We start from the raw sequence: 17069 nt of genomic DNA on the forward strand, positions 1-17069 counted from the left end.
AAGCCAATCCATTGCATAGATACACAAAGATAGTCAAATTAGACAGAATAATACTTTTTGTCCATTTAGAAAGTAAAATCGTAAGAATCGGTATGTAATGACTTACTCCCTTATCTACTCTGGCTACTACCACCAAAGGAGAAAAGCATATAATACAGTGAGGTAATCACCTAATCATTTATTCCCCTAGATGTTATATTTAGTTCACATATTTTAGAAATATTCTCGATCCGATCCACCCGCGGGTGTAGTTACTTAATGTTTACCTTGCTTCTTCTTTTTCTTCTTCTTGTCATTGATAGATCCGTGAGTAGAAATCTTTCTTTCTCTCTCTTCTTGAGATTGGTTATTTCCTATCAGTGGGGTATTCTCATTCTCGTTGGCATTCGATATTGGTGGTAAATCTTCTGATGCAGGTGATCTCAATCCACTTGGCGATCTAGTCAAACCTTGATCCGAAATTCTTCTCACAAAACCTTTGATTGAACTTAATCGATTACGTTTCTTGTCGGATTTGTCTTTATCTCCTCCTCCTAGTGATTGCCCATCTGATCTTGACGGTGAAGATCCGGATGCTTCGATTGTACCGTTAGACGATAAAGCAGAAGATACCGAAGGCGAATTGGATATAGTCGAGAATCTTTTGTTCGAAACGGAACTTGGGAATGGCACTGTGGGTGAAGTAGATGGTTTAGGTGATTCGATAGGGAATGATTTACCTGGTGAGACTGTGTCGGTAGTAGTTTCTTTGTCATTTGAATCTTGAGGGGAGTTCAAAGATGTTGTTGTATCGGTAACCTCAACTCTCTTAGTGGACGCAGTTGGTTCGGGGACTGAAGGGATTTCAATGGTGGGGTTGGTCGTCTTTTGAACTTTGTGTTCTTCCTTGTCAGAAGAGAAAGTAGGAGCGAGGGTATCATCATGAGCTCCAACTGGTCCAGCAGCGATCATGGGATCTTGAGCTTCTAATACAGAGGATGGTCCAGTAGCGCCGCTGGTCAATTCGACATGTTCAGGGGTAATCTCGAGACCATCTTTCGTATCAGCTTGATCCTCAGTAGAGGGGTAGGGGGATGGTTCAGGTTCAGGTTCAGGGGCAGATTTCACAGCATCGGCGAAAGATGTAGCCTTGGGATCTTCGACAATTGGAGGAGGAGGAGGAGGAGCATCAAGTGTGAAACCTGTCGAGATTTCTTCCTGCTTGTCGTTGAGATCAATGAAATCAGGCGACTTATGGTTGTCTGGAGGACTAGCAGTAGACGCAGAGGATTCGGCAGAAATTGGTTTTTCAGTATCACCATCATTCGGTCCATCTTGATCATTCTTTGTATCGGACTTCTTGCCATCGGCGTGTGAATGAGCTCGTTGTCTGAAGTCATCAGCTGTTGGGAGTGTATTGGCGATTTTTTCGACATCGTCATCTTCGAGTAATTCAGCTTCAGTATAGATTTGTCGTTTCCACCTGGAGCCACAAGCACCGTAAGCGTCAACCTGATGTTCGAAAATGGATGTGACCACTCACATCCTTGCGAAAGCCCCGTTTTTATCAACCAATTCTTTGTATCCACCGCTTTCCAAAATTTCACCGTTCTTCATAACAACGATTCTATCCGAGTTTATAATCGTGGACAGTCGATGAGCGATAGAAAGTGAGCTTCTGCCTTTTGCCTGTGGGCAAAATGATGGTATGATCAGCGTGAAGTCATCAGTCCCCGTTGGGACATTGACTTACCAATGCTGAGAGGGATTTCTGAATTTCTCGTTCTGTTTCAGTGTCCAGAGCTGAAGTAGCTTCGTCCAGTACCTAGTAGCGATGAATCTCACGATATCAGTAAGGGATCCTTCCGCCTAAAGCTACATCGGTGTTCCACGTAGAAAGATATGAGGGAGGTACTCACCAAAATAGCAGGAGATTTCAGAAACATTCTTGCCAAACTGACTCTTTGTTTTTCACCACCACTTAATCTTACACCTCTTTCACCTACAACAGTATCATAGCCTTCATCAAAATTCATTATTTTATCATGCATTTTTCCAGCTTGAGCAGCTTGAATAATTTCTTCATCTGTCGAATCTGGTTTACCGTATGCTATATTGGCACCTATCGTATCATTCCATAGAACTGAATCTTGAGGTACAATTCCAATTGCATTTCTTAATGAGATTTGAGTTACTTTAGAAATATCCTGTCCATCAATCAAGATTTTTCCTGATGTAACATCATAGAATCTATAGATCAATCTTAATATAGTTGATTTACCTGATCCAGTTTCACCCACTAAAGCCATTGATTCTCCTTTGCCAACCTTAAATGAAACGTTTTTCAATGCTTCGACTTTACCGTCATATGAGAAGCAGACATTGTCAAATTCGATGACTCCATCTGTCACCTCTAATTCTTCTGCGTCAGGATCGTCCTTGATTTCCGTTTTTTCAGCTAAGAGATTTAACATTTTTTCAGAGTCGGTGATATCCGTTGAGATTGATCTGTAAAGACCGGACAGTTGATTGAGAGGTGAAGTGAATGAACCGTAATATTGGATGAAGATAACGAATAGAGCAGCATCACCTTTACCACGCATGATATTCCAAGCTATGATGATTGATCCAACAGCGAAACCAAGTGTGAGGAGTAAAGATTGGACGGCGTAGATAGCTTGATATCCCATTGTCCATTTATAATCAACTTCTTGTACGCTCGCAACGGCTTCTTTGAATCTGTCGAATTCTCTACCTTCAGCTGTGAAGTACTTGACACTTTCCCAATTGTTCAAGACGTCTGAAACGATTCCACGTTGTTCCAAATCCCTTTCGACGTATTGTCTTCTCAAGGCTTTTCTGAACTGTGTTGAGAAAAATGTAAATACCATGTAAGGTATCATAATCAATAGTACTGATCCGGTCATGAGGGGTCCGAATAGCCAGATGAACACTGAGAATCCAATGATGATATCTGCGAAAGTTGGTATCACACTGAACAGGACAGTTCTGAATAACTCGTTTATTGCTGAACCTCTTTCTATGATTCTAATGACTTCACCTGTATTTCTCTTGGTGTGATAGGCCAGGGAAAGATCAAGTAAATGGTGGAAACAGAGCATCTGCATTTCCCTATCTGTATATTGGACGACAGGGATCCAAAACGCTTGCTGAATGGCACTGAGGATTCCATAAGCGTTGAGTAATCTTAAGATCAAGTAAACACCGAGCCATTTCCAGATATCAACGGAATTTCTTTCTGTTAAAGCTCGAACTAAGAAACCCATTGAGATAGGTGCTAAAGGAGTCAAGACTCTATCGATGAAAATCATGACTCCGGTCATCCCAACGAAGAATTGAAGTTTGATGGAAGTGGATGGCCATAATCTTGGAATCAGCAACTTAAATTTTGGCCAAGCCTCTTTGAAGGAAAGTTCTTTTTTCTCTTCTCGTTTACCGCCTAGCTTCTTGGTGATCTTGATTTTCTTAGGTTGAGCAGCTGCGGTAGCAGTCTCAGTGGTGGCGGTGGCGTTGTTAGTTGTACCTTGAGCTGGAGTGGGGGTTGAAGGGGCATTGGTAGGTGCAGCTGTTGACTTATTTTGATCTTGGTCTTGATCTTGATCCTGTGAATCTGTATCGAATGTACCATATTCAGATGCGGAGTTAGGGTCAATCCGACCATCTGTGTTCTCGCTGAGAAGCCCAGTTTGCTCATCCGCCGGTTCGAAAGATACTCGAGGGGATGAAGCGGCGAATAAGAAGATTGGTAAGATGAGTAATCGAGAAGATGAAGGTACAAGTGAGAGAATAGTGAATATTTTATCGTAGCCGTCTATCAAGCGAAGGTTTGATACATCAGCTACTATTACTCAAAATTGCCTTGGATATAGCAGTGATTTAGCTACTAACCAGTACGTATTTCTCTCATGACCAACCCAACCAAATTTGGAATTTCCATGCCCAAAGCGAGGATACCAAGTATAACCAAACTTCTTCCAGACCATCTATCTCTCCACCAAGCCGCAGCCAATGTCAGACCCCATACGATCAATCCACCTAAGGTATAAATCACTTCACCACCTAGTTGACCTCCTTTGAGATGAGGTGGTATATCTTGACCATGTCTTGTCCTAGCCGTAAGTAAATCCGCTACCAAAATGATGATATCGCCGAATGACAAAAGGGCAAGTAAGAGGAGTGAGGTTGATATCGTTGATCGACGAGGTGTCACTCGACGTATGGTGATAGGTCTAATACCTGGTAATTCAGGGAACGAGCCCGGTTTAGGGAGAAGGATGAATATTAATGGTATGAGAAGGAGGAAAGGTGTTAGGTAATGTATAGGTGTAAGAAACCCTGCTGCCATCTTGAGAGATATGGTATAGCGTGACTTGGCAGGTTCAGATGATACTCAAAGAACAATCGTCAATCTCTATATATGAATGATAGAGAGTCTCGTCAGCACATGTTTTCGTAAAAAGCAAGAATCGTGGAACAAACTCACAGTCTGATCTTATAACCACTTGTCGCAGCTTGTCGAGGGAGATCAAAGCTTTCTAGCCGAATCTCATGTGACCAAACTAAGAGTTTGAGATCTTGAGTGCGATGTATTGAATATATAGAGTTGAAATGAAAAGCAATGACCCCAGTGTCTGCGCTTTACTTGCTACGTTGTTTATGATTGTTGATAAAGGAAGTCTCAATTCACCAATAGTTGACTGATCATGAGTTCTAGAGCGTGTGAGCGTGACTGACAGTCTGATCACTCGTGGTTATGCCTTGCACTACGAATGGGAATCGATGAGACACTGTATATGCTGAGCTGTAAGACGCTGTCGATGATGCTATATGGTCAATGAGTCCACCTGCAATACACCCAGTGTTCGAATGAGGACTGAAATGACAGTCATACAACGATGATTCACATCATTAATAAATATTCAATATATGAGTTTACTGCGTATGCGTCACAATCAAAGTGGAGACCCCACAATCCACAATCCACACACTGGGCAATTCATTCCATTTCATATATCTCATACTACCACAATCAAGTATTCAATTAAGATCATTCATAAAAAGAAAATCCACGAAAGAAGGAGGTGTAAAGGGGATCATGGAGGAACACACACAAGGTCGGATTAAAACATAACAAGATAAAAATTGTTTCAGATTGACATATAAGAGCAACGTCATCCTGCTGTATAAGAGAATGGTAAGGACTGGAATATAATGTCAATAGATAATAAACGTTAAAAGGACATCCTCTCGAAAGCACCATAGATTGTATTCATTATCACTGATCGCATCCCATGAACAAGACAAAATGAAAGAAGAAATCAAACTAAGAGGGAAAAGAGCTGAACGCAAAAATGACTATTTCTTGGTACCAAAGTAGATACCAAGCACCAAAGCCAATATAGCGATGATGAGGACTATAATTCGCAGGGAAAAGAAAAGCTCGATCAGTAGGCGTAATATCGAAAAGTATACAGTTGGGATAATTGCAAATACTCACCGACGATCCAGAAACAGATCCACTTCTTTCTTCTAGCCTTTCGAGCGGAATCGACAGCTTTGGAGGTCTGATCATAACTGCGGAAGAAGGCGTGATGGTGTCAGCTTGTGCGGGAAGGGCAGATGTATACATTCTCTCTTTGAATGCCCGACTACGCTGGTACCCATCGTCGACTTCCTACAGGGCTTCAAATCCGACCTTGTACCATTGCTTGCATCACGCACGATGAATCAATCACTCACCCAGCTTTGATATCCGTTTCAACACCTTGAGCTTGATTCTCAACATTAACAATGGTTTCATCTTGTTGTTCAACCAACATGGCCATTTCAGAGAACATTTGAGCGAGTTCAGCGAGTGTTCTTTCGATCTTTTGGATTTCGGCATGTCGTTCTTGGACTTCTCGATAAGCGTTTCTAGCGTCTCCGTATCTGTTGGAGTTGAGGAGCTGCGAGAGAGAAGAAACAAGGGGGTCAGTATGAGTGCAATCCATCGTGTTGCGTTTCACTCTGCCTCCCGCACTCCGCCCAGATATGATTCCCGTCTGTTGACTATCGCTGCTCGATCGTGCAAGGATGAGAAAACACTTACAGCCTGTGAGAAAATTTGAGGATTATCACTCTCTGTGACTTGTCTCAATTCTTCTTCGGTGGCATTTGGATTAACGATTTTATATTGTCTTTCAGCTCTATCTTTAACTTTTTTCCTAAATTCTTTTTCGATGACTTGATGTTCTTGTAATAAAGATTGGAATCTTGTTTTGACACCTTCCGCTTGAGTTTTTTGTGCTTTATCACCTTTGGCTAATTTGTATAATTTTTTGATTTCATTTTTACATTCTTCTCTTTTTTCCCTCGCTGCGTCATTCAACTCTGCCGCATAAGCTCTCGCATTGGGATCTGTTGATGTCTGCGAAAAGAAAGAATCGTGATCAGCAATCGTCAACCGTCAACCGTCAACCGTCAAGCGCCAACCGTTTGTAAAAACCGTTATGAGATCTTTTCAATAGGTAACTCACTAAACTAGCTTGATGAGCCTGTCTGACTTGACCGATTTGATCTTGTAATTGACCCAAAAGAGTGTTGGTGGTTGATAATTCACTCCAGAAATCACCACCTCCAATTTGACCACCATTCACACCACCCATTGCGTACTGTTCTTGTTGACCATATTGTCCTCCGTATGGGTTTCCAGCTTGTGCACCGTATCCTGTCTGGGCACCAGCTTGATGACCGTACTGTGCGTATTGTCCAGGTTGAGCACCTGGTAAAGAGTTGTTTCCTTGTTGAGCATACGGGTTAGGTGCTCTTGAAGGTGCAATCACTCCGTTCGTAGGTGGATAAGTAGGTTGAGGTGCAGATTGATCACTGGTCGCGTGCTCATCGTTAGCGTGTGGCTCACAGCAGTATAGGGGGGTGGAGAAGAGATAGGGACCACGTAGATCCAGGGGGAGATACTAACCCGTATTGTCGGTTCTATAGAGTTGAAAGAGTATGTCAGCGCATTGTCCTTTTTTCTTTTCCCGCTTCGTCCTGGCACACTACAACGCATAGCTAGAACTTTCTGGAGGTATAGTCTGAGTATGAAGAGATGCACTCACGACATTTCCAAGTCTATCTCTGGCCATTTTCGATTAACTGTATTCGATCAATATGTCGTTCAACGAAGGTACGGAAAGAGGGTAGTATGGGATATATATATTCGGTCCAGCCGGTAGAATTATGTGATCAAGTTATACTTGCAGATAACTTGTTTTGGGGATTATGAAGAGGAGAAGAATACGTTGAGAAGGAGAAGAAAACTGGTCGATCTTATTTGTTATTGTTCAAGAAATTGATATTCAAGCTGTTATTATTTATGAACAAGACAAAGAGACAAGAAAAGTGACGCGAGCCTGGCTTTGATCTTTGAAGGCTTGTGTCTCGGTTGAAGATGACTTTTTTTCCCCGTTTCTTATGTCTTGGTTCAATGTGTGTTGTATGCGGATTATCTGGTTGAGATTATCCTCCCTTGAATTGTTGTATGTGAAAAGGGGTTGATGAAAGTAGCTGATGTATGATAGCTGTATATGTATGAAAAGGAGTGCAGCGAGGAGGAGCGGTGGACCGATGGAATGTCTGAGCAGAGCAAGTGCTGGGGGTGTGATAAGAGTGAGTGTGGTGAGAGTGCGGTGCTATACAGTAATTACCCTGAAATCCTTTTATAACCTCACTGTACCCTTCTTTTCCCATTGTATTTTATTTCATCTCTTTCGTGGCACTTTATTTACCACGCGTCATATTCCCCCTTTCAACACGGCACATGGAAACTAACTGGCCAACATTAGAGTGTTAAAACACGTCTTACTGGTCCATGGTCGTGTAGGTTGATTGAGCTTCCTCTGTGGTAATCAGCTATCTGACTTCTTCTGCTATTCGAGTAGCTGTATGATAGCGAGAAGCTCATGCATACGTTTTGGTACTGTTCACAATCGCTATGATCCGTACCTATCAGATGAACCGTCACATATCAACTTCACCTAAATACAAAGTGCCACATTCTTTCTTTCTTCTGATCAAACCTCCACTTTTACGAGTTGTCGAGAAGATCCAAGCTGAAATACTCACACAAAAATCCACTCAATCACTCACTAGCTATCTATCAGCCAGTGAATATCGACAAGCATGGGGTCAAGTATAGTACAAATCACACCTATGGCTCTGATCAAAAGGGTCTGGGAGAGAATAGCGCCTCTTCAACTTGCCGATAAAAGTTGGGATAATGTGGGTTCTGAATATGATTTCAGCTCCCCATTCCGGAGTCTGACGAGATACGTGATCAATCCGATTGATTGAGCAGCTGATCTGACTTTGGTATGTTGATTAGGTCGGTCCTATGATCGGTGAATCTCGCATTGATTGCAGACCAGCAGAAAATACTGACATATATGAGCTCCTGTAGAAGCACCATATCCTAATCCAAGTCATCGACAAGTCCTCTTGACCATCGAGTGAGTCAAGGCTATCAATACATACGCCTGAGATGGATACTTGAGGGTAGAGCTGAGCTAATCACAAAAACGAATTTCATCTAGTCTAACACCCTCAGTAGCAGCAGAAGCATTATCATTACCTTCATTGGCATTGGTAGTATCATATCATCCACCGATATTTAGAGGATTGAAATCATTAACTCTTAATGATCCATTACAATCTTCTTTACTGAAATTATCTGCTAAAGGAATCAGCGTATTTTCACCTCATACAAGCTTAGATGCTACGCCCAACGGGATCAATACATGGTGAGTCAGATGTGTGTTTTTAGTAGTGGCTCATCTGGTGAGAGATAAGAAGACGGATAAAAACGAAAGAACGAGTATCAAGGACCTAGTACAGTATAAAAGGCAATATTTCAAGTTTCCCATATCTCAAATCACAATCTGCTTGTCCGAGTTTCTATTGATCGGAAAGATACTTATAAATTATAATAGGCTGGTTAAACCTTTTTTACCATTTTCAAAATCAGATTCACCAATTACCAAATCAGATTCCAATATTGAAGGATTCGAAAACGCCGGTATGGGTAGAATAGTTGATTTGAAAATCCCTTTAGATGTTAGACAGGTAATTAAGATGGTTAAAGATCATCTGGAATTGGATCATGGTGAGTATTTGGTTGTGTTGTGTACCGGTATAGAGAGAAATCAGCCTTTGTTTTCATGTTCAATGTTCACCCATGCGTGTGGTTGCTAACGAGTCTATATCCCTTTACGTTTGTGAATGTCAATCCCCTAGTTCAACTTGCTACTCCAGACTTAGAAAGACCGATCAACTCAATTGCAGTCTGTGCTGGATCAGGTGAGTCATCTATTTGACCATCGAGTGAAGTTGAGGAAGCAAAATTTGAGCACCTGATGATGACGGAGATTCTTATAGGTGCAAGTCTATTCAAAGGTGTCAAAGCGGATTTATACTTGACAGGTGAAATGTCCCATGTAAGTTCCTGACAACTTTCTTACAAGTCGACAAATCACTATCGTTCATTTGTATCCTCAATAAGTCATCGTCGAAAAATGGAATAAAACTTACCAATCGGATTTTCATAGCACGAGGTTTTAGCTGCTATCCATTCAGGAACATCGGTCATTTTAACAAATCATACAAATACTGAAAGACCATATTTATCTTCAGTACTAAGACCTTGGCTGGAAAAGGAATTGAACGATGAATACTCGCATGATGGAGATAATCTGAATAATTGGGAAGTGCTAGTCAGTAAAGCTGATAAAGATCCTTTGAGGGTTATCTAAGAAATGTATGTACTTTGACGTGTGCGTGATCTCATTGTTTCTACAATAAACGTAAATGGGACTATGAAGCAAGCGTCTTATAAACATTGATTTTGCGTTAGTGATAAATGACAACGATACATTTTTAGAAATATGGTGCCTGTCTCTGCGAGATGAACAATTTGCATCTCATCATATATAAAAAGCTTCTTTACCTTCTTCCCCAATTCCCCAAAAATTTTCAACTCGTTTTGCTCTCCTCAAGCGTTTCAAGCTCTGAACAAGCCTAAAAGGCTCTCTTTTCTTTTCTCTCCATCAAACGTCTTCTCATTGCCAATTCATCCCAACCATGATACCTTCTAGCCATCACTGTATAATATATAGGACTAAACCGGCGACGACTTTAAAGTGTGACAACCACAATGATACAAAGATGTGAAATGATACACAAAAAACGAAAACAGGCAGATCGTTGAATGAACATAGTGGATGATGAAGTGACAGAAGTATTTGGACCGTCATCATTGTGGTTGTTGATTCAAGTAGGGTTGCGAGTACGCCATCATTCCAGGCGCAGGCATGAAAGGCATTCTACAAGCACGAAGTCGACAGTAATTAGCAATAACATCATACCATATTCAAGGATCGCTTACCCTTGAGAATCAATCATGGCTATAGGTTGGTTGAGTTGATCTGGTTGATTATAAGATAACTGGTAACCCATATTGATGTACATTCGATCTGTTTCAGATACAGGTACCAGACTCGACACAACCTCAATCTTGAACCAAGTTTCTAGGTGATTTGGATTACTTGACCCATCAATGAAGTCGGCTCGAACTTTGATTTCTATTGGTCCGGTCGGTTGTTCAGGTTTACCAACGAGTTTCGTTTCGTCTTCCCATTTCAACCATGATGGCAAACTTCCTCTTCCTTCTGCAGGTGAGCTGAACTTCGATTTGATTGTATCCGATGCAGCTTGAGGATCCCATATTCTAGGTTCCCATTCGTATGGATGATTGATCAAGCTATCTCAAAAGGCTGGTCAGCGATGCGAAGAGAGCAGAAAATCTGGGTACTTACGGGAAAGGGTTTGGGTGACCGATGATTCGCCTTTCAAATGGCCTGAACACCCATCCGCCACCTGGCAGCTTCTTAGCATCAACATTCCAGATGTGATTCCCCTTGGATTTGGCTTTCTTTCCATCGGGATTGAACCGGGAGATTAAATGTTGTTTCCACAAATACGTTTTGATTTTCTTCACAGACATGGTTTCTTCGGTTATACCTCGCTCCAGCAGCTATGGAGTTAAGTCAGCATTGAAGAAACTTCGTTGACGAGCCCGATTGTGACTTACCTCTTCAGTGAAAGCGTTGGTGAAAGCTTGGATACGGAATTTGAACGGTCGGAAATCAGTCGACTCGTCAAGACGTTGCATCTTTTTGGGCATAAGAACTTGATGCAATGGGTCGCCCTTGCTATCGCTTATATCCACTGAAAGACAAGCGTCAGCATAACCATGGATGACATGCCCATTGACCAAGCTCAATTGACTCACAATTGGAGCAGACTTTGTTCAGGAATTCTAAGAATATCTGATCCAACTCTCTCCTCATATCTTCCGAGATCATAGCACCGTTTAGAAGATCTGCATTGGTCACACCTTCACCACCTACCGAACTTCTCCGACGTTTGTTCTTCCGCGGCTCATCATCATCTGATTCATCCTCCTCCATGTCTTCGGGAGACGCTGCTCTGGACTGAAAGGTAGAAGGGGGAACACTAGTGGTCATGCTTGGGAGAGACCACTGTTTGTGATTGACAGATGTACTTCGGCCTCGAGCGATTGGAAGCCCATCAGCTCGTTCACTCTGTGAAACTCGACGTTCCAGCGATGTAGCTTGAGGAGCCGATTGGGATTGGGCTGACATGTAATGACCTTGTAAATGCGAATTTTGTTGTTGGAGATTCTGTTGCTGGAATTGAGATTGCTGGGAAGAAGAAGCTTCCGCTGGAGGCGCCATATCGGTGTTCCATTGCTGAGGTGGCATAGTATACCTAAGAGGGCTGGGAGCTCGCGATGGAGGGATCGTGGCCAATGGAGATGAAACGATGGGAGCATGCTGTACGCCAATAGCAGCCATGAACGATGCTGATGTAAGAACCGGAGTACTGGGCGACATTCCGTTTTGGATTTGACTAGGAAGTTGGTGGCCGTTCGGGAAGGAGTGAGAATGCGTTAAAGGTGGTGCTTGCAATCGGTTTCCGTTGAGGTAATCTGTTGGTGATACCGGCATCGTGTGGCTAAAATTTGATAATGCAGGAGTCGCTGACACTGCTCTGTTTGTCGCAGATCCTGGGCCATCAACCGGTAAAGAAGGTAATAGCCCTTGTGGTTGTTCGACGTTGATTGGCGTCATTTGCTGCATCTGTGCAGACGCCGAATTCTGCATCATTGCGCTGTGAAAAGCTGGATGAACGGTTGTCTGCACTACGGGTGAGGAAGTGGCGAAAGTGTTGACAGGAGACACCTGGGAATTAGGTGTATTTGTGTCTCTAGGTGTTGGAGCGGGTCCAACTCCCAATTCACTGGCGATCTCCAGCTGATGATTGATGTCGCCGAGACTAGCTGATACATCAACTTGCTCCCCACGAAGTAATGCGTTTTTGGCGGTTTGGGCAGAAATCGCGATCCTGTGACATGAGTTAGTACTACCCCGTAAATCATCATCACGACACTCACTTTTCCAGTAATGACAGCTGATCTTCAATGGACATATCAGGAGCCATGCCGCCAACCGATTGTTGTTGCATCTGACCGTAAGACGACTTTCGACTCAGTGAAGGAGGTGGTATGGCTGGTTGCGGAGTAGTCACATCTTCCATGATCACCTCCTGCATGCCCAATCCTTGGAGTTGATGCTGTGCTTGTGGCTGCATGGTAAAGAAAGAAGATGAATCTCCTTGCAACTGAGCAGGGGACGCCGCGATGATAGGCGATGGTCCCAGTGGAGAATGAGTTCCGTTTTGAATGTTGGTGAATGCGAGATGGGAGGGTATTGTTGGATGGGATGGAATGGTTGGAGTGAAACTGAACACTGGTGATGCGTTCTGATCGTAAGGGTAAAATGTTCCACCGCTGAAGGTGGCCCCTCTCTGTCGAACTTGACTGCCAAATGGTAAAGGGTAGTCAACTCTGACAGGACTAGATGGTTGGGAATGTGGGAATCGTTGTGTCTGTTGTTGACCTTGATCTATCAATGGTATCTGCCCTGCCATCGATTCTTCACCTGTGGACGAATATGATCCATTTGCAGCAAAGTGGAAGTAATCTTGACTGAAGTTGACGTTATGAGAAGATGTAAAGGAATCCGTATATGGGGCACCACTGGAAGCGAGTGATCCGGGTGATTGTACGTGACCGTTCTGAAAAGGTGTTGGAAGTGAACCAATACTAAGAGATAGATTTTGACGACGAAATGAGCCTGATCTAGAACTTGATGATTCGCCTTCGGCGCTATCAGAAGGGGGGAAACCGTCCCCCCCGGTCTGCGAATCGCTCGTGGAAGTTATTCTGCTCAAAGGCATTCATCAGCTGTATTTCTTGGAAATATATAGACGAACTCACGTGGAGGGGGAGGGAGGTGAGCTGAAGGCGTTGAATGCCCAATAATCTCCTCCGTTCTTGAAATCTCCTCCTCCAGACCCGATCGGGTCAACAAATTGTTGGTCTTGACCGAACTGTTGCTGGAAGCCAGGTTGTGCCGGCGTATATGGGGAATTGAACGTGGTACTTGTACCAGAAAGAAGGGGAGGCGGCAATGGTGGTGTCGACGGCAGGGTGACAAGATTCCTTGTTGAGGCTGAGGTGATGACATAAAGATGATCGAGCGAGTCAAGGTTGAAGACGAAAAGAAGCAATGTCATTGAGAGAGGATGTTTGAAGAGGAGATTTTGACGAGAAAAGTGTCAGCTGAACAAGTCGTAGGACATTGGAGGGAAGTAGAAGTTGAGAACATGGCAATGACACAATCTGAGGGGGAGGACATCAAGTCTAAAGAGGAAGTCAAAAAGATCTGGATGATTTCGGAGTTGGGACTTAACAACAACTCGGACCCGAACGCAATAGATGGTACGATACTTTCGGGCGATCAGACATTCGACGAAGTGCAGATTGTCGTTGGTGACGATGGAAATCTTTGTGGGAAAGAAGGTGTGACATTCCCACTTCGAGATCAGATAAGGTGCAAGTAACGAGAATATGGTAAAGAGTATACGGAAACGTAAAGGCTTAGACCGTACAGGAGGAAGGAAGGGAAAGCAGACAGGGAGATTGGTTCACGCTGCAAGAAGGCGTGTTTCGGGATACATGATCTGGAGGACATGGCATTCCCTCTTGGACCTCACCATTCTTAGATATCACATCTGATCCGAAAGGAAGCTCGTCGATTGAAATAAGCATCAGGACTGGACTCACCTAACAAAGACCTCAACACAGTCTATCTATAACAGATCTGACGGAGGAAACAATGAACGACAAGAAAGGATACTTGTTGTTGATTATTCCTGTTTTGTTATTTGGTTCTTTGGGTGATACCACGCTTGTCTGTGCAGATGGACGGCGAGGGCACCGAAAAAGTTTTAATGGTTTGATGATTTGATGAATTGATGAAATTGATGAAATTGACAGATTGAAGGAGAAAGCAATCCGATTTGTATGGGGATGAAGCAATTCAAGGGTTATGTGTGTGTTGTGTATGGTTTTCTATGAATAAAGGCACGAAAGGATGCTCGTTGATCGTTTTGACGGAGAGTGAGGAGCGATCAATGCGTTGCTTGTACACAGCAATTGATCGTAGACCGAATAATACGTCGATTGTTCCGAATTTATTGATTCTATACGACCAAAACACACAAGAGTGTCCGTGTCACTCGTTCTCAGGTTGGAATCCTTTTTGAAGGGTGAATGATTCCCTTCGATGACACACAATTGACTAGTTGTCAAAGTCAAGGAGGTGGTGGTTCGAAAGGGAGGTAGTTGCACTAATAATCAATGGTGTTCTACAGTAAAGCTGAAAGACCAAGGCAAGGACAGAGTGTGCTTTTTGTATGTCGGTGAGTTTGATATTGCTGCAAGTGACAGCAGGTTTTGATGGGTCTATTATGAAGATGATTTATGTTGGAATGATTTTGTATTCAAAGGAATGTATTATTGTGTTGAAGAGATTGTTGAAAGATGAAGAAGCGAGAAATTGGATAATTGATAACAGTTTTTCTTTTTTTCCAATTCCTTCGCTGGTAATCTTTTTTGGAATGCTCGGCAGTGAAGGTTCAACGAGAGGAGTGCCTAAGCTTTTTCGTAATGATGATGATGATGATGATCAAGTTGATAGTCGTGGTCGGATGTAGAGAGGTTGTATGGTAGTATGTGGGACCTGGGCTCAAAGAAGTTTGCCTATGCTTGAGTGAAAGTTTATGAAAAGGGCGGTCGGTGCCGGAATAGACCCCTTTGTTTCACTGCTCTGCTTTTTGTCTCTCTGGGCTCTCTCTCGATCTAAGAATGATAATGATGATGATGATGAGAGCGATGTGGACGGTGAAGACTACAATAATGATAACAAAGGCAAAGACTAGGCCGAGCACAAGTACAGGACTTGCTGATGGAATGCTTACTGCGAAGTCGTGCTTGCATGTACACAGGAGCGGTGAGCGGTGATCAATTGATTTTGTGGGTTTCCCTCCCTTCCCACTGCTTTGGAGCCGTTTAAGCAATTATCCTGATTACAGGATACGATTAACAACAGGTTCATTCAGGTTCCGAATGCATTATCAAAGTCGAGAACTCCTTACACACTTTTCTTAGTATCAAGACCACAGCTGGCAAATGAAATAGTGAAAAAATGAAAAACCCTTACATACATGCATGGTTTCAGCGTGGGCTCGGTTGTGGAGATCGCGATGCAGCAGCAGTACTCGAGGTTTTTTTCTCTTTTTTTCTTCAGGATCCCGAAACTCCAGGACCCAGGATCAATGGAATGAATAAGAGCTTCACGTGGGACTTTATCGATTGCAATCGACGCTTGTCTTCATTCCCCCTCTACATGTCTGCCATTTGCTGTTATTAGTGCATGAGGAGTACGTGCGTTTTTGTCGATTAGGGAAACTCGAGCTAAGTGTCAATTCGTCAGCTGTATGATCAAAATTTCGCACAGTTTCGGTAGATTCGGATGCTGTTTTCGTTATAGGCGCTAATAGCGGCGACTCGACGGACATCGTTTTCGGTATCACGTTGTAACGCTTTGTCATCTCCAAAAGTGGTAATATCACATCTCGGTGTTACCTTTTCCCCTTTTTTTCCCTTTTCTTCTGGTAGGCACAGGACAAGTAAAAATTCTAGATCTGTCCATCCTAGTCATTGATCAAATCCCTTTTTACCCTGATTTTCTGATATACAGAAACGTCTGTTCTAGTAGTCAGTAACATCGATTTCGCGATCTATCCGGAGGGAATGGAGCTTTTGCCTCGGTTCTCTATGTTCGGTTCCAAGACTTCTAGTCTCGGGAAAACACGAAGTAGTCAATTGGCGATCGTTTATGATGAAGATGAAACGCAGCAGGGGGGAATGGTTAGAATGTGGCGCGCATAATGAGTGTCTCGGAGTAGAAGATGCAACAGCCCCATGAGTGATTTCGATGGCGTTTACCAAGATCACCGTTGATCGTTATTATCATTGATCGACGGAAGACGGAAGACGAAAGACGAGAGACGAGAGACGGAGGGACGGGACGATTAGATATTGCTTTTTCCAGTACTAGTACCGTATCGGGACTCTTTTCATAAAAGGGGAAAACTCCTCCGAGAACCATCTCATACCCATATGCAAATAAAACTGACAATCTACATATCTGATATGAAATTTCCTGCCTTCCCGTGTTTTTTGTGGGGTAGATATCCTGAGTAACCATACGGGTGCCAATCTAGACACGGCAATCTAAAATATGAAGTTGGATGATTCATCTAATGTTTATTGAAGATATTTGCTGGTATCTTCTATAATCATTGCGTTATCATTACGAACTAACTGACGATATTCGATCTCACTACGTCACGCAGTCCATCTCCGGACCGGACTTGCCTAGAAAGATTATCGTGGGGGAAGAAGATCATAGCCCGAACATACCTTCGAAAGTTGACATAGCTTGACGATCTGACCATGATCTGACCACGGCTCGTGGCGTGGGGAAATTGTGTGGGTCATACGTCTGCTGGGGGATCACTTATTCCGTACATGCCATTCCTACTTG

The 17069-nt window shown here is 43.1% G+C and overlaps 4 protein-coding genes across 4 annotated transcripts; 1 reads left to right on the forward strand and 3 right to left on the reverse strand.

Annotated features, from left to right (window-relative positions):
* Positions 1 to 255: 255 nt before the first annotated feature.
* On the reverse strand, positions 256 to 4345 carry IL334_002509 (uncharacterized protein; the record flags this gene model as incomplete). Its single annotated transcript, XM_062934253.1, has 5 exons — positions 256 to 1462; positions 1523 to 1668; positions 1733 to 1804; positions 1899 to 3811; positions 3889 to 4345. 5 exons carry the CDS (start codon positions 4343 to 4345, stop codon positions 256 to 258), a joined length of 3795 nt encoding a protein of 1264 aa, XP_062790304.1.
* Positions 4346 to 5355: 1010 nt separating this feature from the next.
* Positions 5356 to 7124, reverse strand: IL334_002510 (uncharacterized protein; the record flags this gene model as incomplete). The annotated part of the gene is made up of 7 exons (XM_062934254.1): positions 5356 to 5414; positions 5498 to 5574; positions 5740 to 5945; positions 6089 to 6406; positions 6516 to 6864; positions 6959 to 6972; positions 7098 to 7124. 7 exons carry the CDS (start codon positions 7122 to 7124, stop codon positions 5356 to 5358), a joined length of 1050 nt encoding a protein of 349 aa, XP_062790305.1.
* Positions 7125 to 8160: 1036 nt separating this feature from the next.
* IL334_002511 (YbgI/family dinuclear metal center protein) lies at positions 8161 to 9785 on the forward strand (the record flags this gene model as incomplete). Its single annotated transcript, XM_062934255.1, has 8 exons — positions 8161 to 8259; positions 8363 to 8378; positions 8438 to 8486; positions 8571 to 8777; positions 8967 to 9139; positions 9271 to 9333; positions 9412 to 9470; positions 9582 to 9785. The coding sequence occupies 8 exons, from the start codon at positions 8161 to 8163 to the stop codon at positions 9783 to 9785; spliced, it is 870 nt and encodes a 289-aa protein (XP_062790306.1).
* A 628-nt stretch (positions 9786 to 10413) lies between these two features.
* Positions 10414 to 13692, reverse strand: IL334_002512 (uncharacterized protein; the record flags this gene model as incomplete). Its single annotated transcript, XM_062934256.1, has 6 exons — positions 10414 to 10792; positions 10848 to 11065; positions 11123 to 11259; positions 11324 to 12459; positions 12509 to 13339; positions 13394 to 13692. The coding sequence occupies 6 exons, from the start codon at positions 13690 to 13692 to the stop codon at positions 10414 to 10416; spliced, it is 3000 nt and encodes a 999-aa protein (XP_062790307.1).
* Between the last annotated feature and the right edge of the window lie 3377 nt (positions 13693 to 17069).

This window comes from Kwoniella shivajii, chromosome 3 (genome assembly GCF_035658355.1).
Source record: "Kwoniella shivajii chromosome 3, complete sequence".
Lineage (NCBI taxonomy): Eukaryota > Fungi > Basidiomycota > Tremellomycetes > Tremellales > Cryptococcaceae > Kwoniella > Kwoniella shivajii.